The following is a 5,072-nucleotide window of genomic DNA, read 5'->3' as shown; positions in this document are numbered from 1 at the left end:
AAAAAAATGCTGCGCTTACTTTTATGTTTACGTGCTTTTCTGGCGCGAGACAGTTAGTGGAAATACATGCGGCGGCCACATATCAGCGGGTTTACTGATTAACAAAACGTTTCATGACTCTTACCGGATTCAAGCAGCTTTTGATAAAATTACAGGTTAAAATTTCGGAAGAAAAACAAGTTTAATAGACACTTGTGGATTGATTCCCGTTCAGTCGAGCGCCAATGTCTAAAATATATTCAAGCTGATTTTGTATGTTAAAGTTTATCGCCTTCTACTCGGTCGGCATACCCAGGTGCGACGGAACAGAAGATGGCTCTGTCGGACGACTTCTTCAAGGTCTACTATCCCACTTTCGGTGATTTCGTGGCCCGGCTGACGGTGACCAACCAGTGGGGAGTCAGCGGGGTCAGTGACCTCTTTCTGCACATCAACAAGCCCCCCGAGAACGGCCAGTGCAGCTTCGAGCCCAACGAGGGCAGAGCCCTCATGGACAAGTTTAAGGCGTCCTGCTCAGACTGGACAGATCCCGAAGGACTGGACATCGAGTTCTTCGCCTTCTGGGGTACGGACATCTAGTTTAATCTCTACACTCTAAAAAAATGGTCTGTGAGTTTGCTTTCCCGCGTAACACGTGACAACGAATCACGGCGAACAGGAGGATCCCTGAAAATAACGAAGCTCAGAATCCATTTGATCTGAAAGGTGGGATGTGCGTAGGGACACGTCACGCTCATCACCCCTGCATAGTCTTGTACAAGGTACGGCCGAAAAGGCCCACACATTTGGCAAGGATTGCAAAATTCCAATTCCTAACGCACATACTTGAAATCGGGCAGGCGAACGTAGTTCCGCCAAAAGCTTGTCTATTTTTTTTTTTTTTTTTCAGAATTCAATTTTTAGGTAGTGAAATATTAAAAATTTAGCAAAGTCTGAGGCCGTGCATTTCCTATGCCCTATAGCGGATGTTCGTCGTCTGCACACTGCTGTGTGAGCTTCTTCCCAGGTGGTAATTGTTAATATATTTCGTCAAACGTATTAACTATCGCGATAATCTTGTTCACTGCCAGCCTCTAGCTGTTATTGGATTTTAGCGTTTTTGCGTTCAGCAAGCCACCCGGGACCGAGCTCATAAACCAGCGTGCAGATAACAAACAGGCTGGTGTAGGACGTGAGAAATACACGTCTTCGAGTTTGCTTTATTTTTAACATATCACTACCTCCGAGCTGATCTCTGAAAAAAAAAAAAAAAAACATAAAGCAGCTTGCAAACCTATGTTTGGGTGCCCGATTTCAGGTAAGCCCATTTGGAATTGGAATTTTGCAAGGTGTGGCAAATCTCTTGGTCCTTACGACCGCACCCTGTACACGTTACTCGAAAAAAATTAATCCAACGCGGAGAGCAAATCGTCCAGCTGCTTCTTGCACAGGAGTGGCGGTGACGTCAGAACGACGCCGAGCTCTTATTGGCCGATTAAAAAAAATATATATATATAGTGGGTAGACCTCAAGGCATCTAGCATTGAGGTCTACCTACAACTTGTTTCAATCATCCAATAAGAGCTCAGCGTCGATCTGACGTCACCGCCACTCCTGTGCGAGAAGCAGCTGGACGATTTGCTCTCCGCATTGGATTACAATTACTCTTGATAAAAGAAGTCAATTAGATTACTCAATTACTCGAGAAGAAAAGTAATTGGCCGTTACTTGAAAAGGTAACCCTTACTTTTCCGGTTCCTTCAGATATTAAAAAACGACAGCTTTTTTTCGGTCGATTGGAAAACGGGGTTCTGTACTGTACGCTATTGGATTAGAATCACCTAATTAAAAATTACTTATCTTCTTAATTTACCAATTTCGGTAAACCATTCTTATGTCGGGGGCCTGGTACATCAGAGGATTCCTTTGTAGAAACCTTGTAGAAACCAGGGGCGCCGTTAGCAAGGGGTGGGAGAAATAACTACGGTTAGAAGTAATTTTAGTACTTACAAAGGTATTCAGATTACTGTGGGGATTACTTCCTAATAAACGTATCCGAGCGATTACGAAATTACCCCAGAGGGTAATCCATTTACCGTGCGAGTCTGTCCGTGCGCACATCCCATATTTCTTACTCTAACCGTATTTCGAGCTTCGTCGTTTACTGGAATCGTGTTTTTTTTTTTTTCGCCGTGATTTGTTGTCTCGTGTTCTGTGGAAAAGCGCACTCAGAGACAGTTCTTCAGAAATGTGGTCACCGACAACCCGAAAAACGCTAGCCGTGATTCATAATGTCGGCGATTCTTGCTTCATGGTGCATTCTTCGGCTTCCCTATCGGCTAATGCTGCAATCTTATTGGCCGTGAAGTGATAAGGAGAGGTCATGCCTTTCTCAAGCTATATGTGTGGGAATCACGTGATTCGATCCCCCATGCTAATCTTGGAAGAAGGTGGGAAAACTACTATATGCTATTCAGCACCACGTAACTGTTCCTTTACTGTTGTTTACGTGGTATCCACTGGCGGTGAACTCTAACAATACCTAGGTAATGAGCACGTTACGTCATCGATAGGCTTCGTGGACGAAAAAAAAAGTGCTGTAAAATGACTTAGATGTCATCGTCCAACACCACCGCGTGAGTATGAATGCTTATTTGAGCTTGATTTGCTTCCTTTATGTAGCTTGAGCGCCGTACGAACAATCCTTTCTAGTGGCGCATTGGAAAAAAATCACGTCCAAGTGACAAAGCAAAGGTCTATATACCTGCAGGATGAAAGAAAGACATCGATGCACTCTCGAATTTTTTCTTCTCCTTACCTGATTTAGATTAAAATTTGTTGAAAACGAGTTGCAAACGAGTAATGGAATCAGTTTTGTACAAAGGGAAAGGAAGAAATAAGGAGTAAACACGGCTTACCCTTTGAGGAACTCCGAAACATACACAGTTCAATAGCGCCGGTGAGTCTAGACAACCATTTACAACCTTGTACAAGAACATCAAATCTCGAATCATTCGTCTAGTACATAAGTGTTTTAAGCCTATCAGAATAAAAATTCTATCATAGTCATAAAATACACTGGGTCGTAAATAAAAATCATAAAACGCACTTGTAATTTTTTTTTGGAGACGCTCAATACTAGACGATTTTGGTGACTCCAATGGAGTTCCACACGACTGAGTCACACCCGAGGCGCTTCGCATAAGCGAACAAAATAAGACGAGAAAGCAAAATGGGTTAGATGTTAGATAAACGCGTTGCCGTTATGACACCCACGCGTAGAAACGAATTGACAACATGCGTAACTTGATGATTAAATTAAATCTCAGCGAACACCCAAGTCTCGAATCAGAACTGCATAATATTACGTTTTTTACCTATAAAGAACTAACCTCTGTTCTCGATTCGTTCAGAACAAGACTAAGTCAGTGACAGGTTAAAAACCCGGTAGAATCTCCGCTTCGAGTGCGAGAGCTTTTTGCCTTTGATGGCACTCCGCCGCGAATTTTTGTTTCCACCTCCCCTTTGGCTATGCTACTTTTTCCCCTGCATATGAGAATATTATTTCTCGTAGACATTGACTCGCTCCTTTTACTTTGTGGCAGCCGCCATTCCTTATTCACTGTGAGCACAAGAAACACAGGACACACTCTAAAAAAAAGGGTATCACCTTACACCCTTTTGTCCCATATAATACACCCCAAAACTTCATTTCGATGTACAGCACCCTATAGTCGAACAGACGGCACGAAATTTAACCAGGGGCTTGATAACGGTGCGATATGACTTATTAAATAGCTAAAGTACGTATCAAAGACTAAAGAAAGAAAACACGGAGCTTTTGCAGTACGGCCAAGAAAAGTCCGATAATCTTTTTTGTAGTCAATAATACGTACATCAGCTATCTTAATAAGTTGTACCACACGGCTATCAAGCCCCTTGTAAACTTTGGGGACGCCTGTTCGATTATGGGGCGCTGTACGTCGAGTTAAAGTTTTGGGGTGTATTATATGGGACAAGGGGTGTAATAATACACCTTTTTTTCTGGGAGTGCATGGCTCATAATGTTCACGATTCTTGCTTCGTAATTTGTTCGTAAGCGTTCTCTTTTGCTAAGATTGGAATCTGACTGACTCCAGAGTGACAGTAAGAAGCTTGAGGCTCTCCACCGCTCTAAGTTTCTCTAAAGACCGACGACAAAATCTAGCTTTTCCCTTTTCCCTCGCTTCCTACTCTCCCCCTTCCACCTTGTCCACCGTTGCCTGTTTCCTCCTCTCTACACCATGATGAGGAAGATCTTCTGCCTTGCAGAATCTCGAGTCTGGTCGTCGGCCTTTAAGTCGTGACTGTAAACGCTGATGCGCTTGGTGCGTGCTTCCCCCTCTTGCCAAACGGCCAGGCACGTGGGGTTCCCGACTGTCTTCGCATTCACCCGCTGCGCCAATCTCTGTCTTCCAGTGCGCGACATGGCGAACGGCGCGCTGACTTTCCTGACGTACGGCCCGGACTCCGAGGTAACGCTGCTGCTGCCTCACGGGGAGTTCCAAGTCGGCGCCGACGTCAAGGACAAGGAAGGCGCCACCACCCGGGTCAACATGACCACACTCGCTGTAAGTGCTCGAAAGAGGAGAGCGCTCGAACATCTAATTCGGCTCCCCACAAGCGCACGAAAGCTCTTTTGTTTATTCATTTATTTATTTGTATTCGTTGCTTTACGCCGAACGATCACCGGTGCCTTGGGGCGACATTGAATAGGTTCTTGTTTTCCACCTTACATTCTTAGAAATAGGGGATGTATATCGGTACACCCCGTGTCCCATACGTAACACCCCATAACGACATTTGAACTCTCAGTCCAATGACGTCCACCAGGCGCTACCAACTTCGACGAGCGGCTTGATATCTGTTGAAAATAACGTACTAAATAGCTAATGTGCCTATCAAAGACAAGAAAACAAAAACACTGAGGTTTTGCAGCAGGGTCCAAAAAACCTTGATTGTCTTACTGTAGCTTCTAGTCCGTATACATTAGCTATTTTAATAAGTGGCATCAGTCGACTATCAAGCTGCTCTTGAAGGTTGGTATCCCTGTT

The 5,072-nt window shown here is 44.2% G+C and overlaps 1 protein-coding gene across 1 annotated transcript; it reads left to right on the top strand.

Annotated features, from left to right (window-relative positions):
- Window positions 1–312: 312 nt before the first annotated feature.
- On the top strand, window positions 313–4,768 carry LOC121838529. The gene is made up of 3 exons (XM_042294830.1): window positions 313–565; window positions 4,438–4,589; window positions 4,763–4,768. The coding sequence occupies exons 1-3, from the start codon at window positions 313–315 to the stop codon at window positions 4,766–4,768; spliced, it is 411 nt and encodes a 136-aa protein (XP_042150764.1).
- Window positions 4,769–5,072: the final 304 nt, after the last annotated feature.

Source organism: Ixodes scapularis, unplaced genomic scaffold (genome assembly GCF_016920785.2).
Source record: "Ixodes scapularis isolate PalLabHiFi unplaced genomic scaffold, ASM1692078v2 PGA_scaffold6__148_contigs__length_123643588, whole genome shotgun sequence".
In the NCBI taxonomy this organism is placed as follows: Eukaryota; Metazoa; Arthropoda; class Arachnida; order Ixodida; family Ixodidae; genus Ixodes; species Ixodes scapularis.
This window is presented reverse-complemented; position numbering and strand designations above follow the sequence as displayed.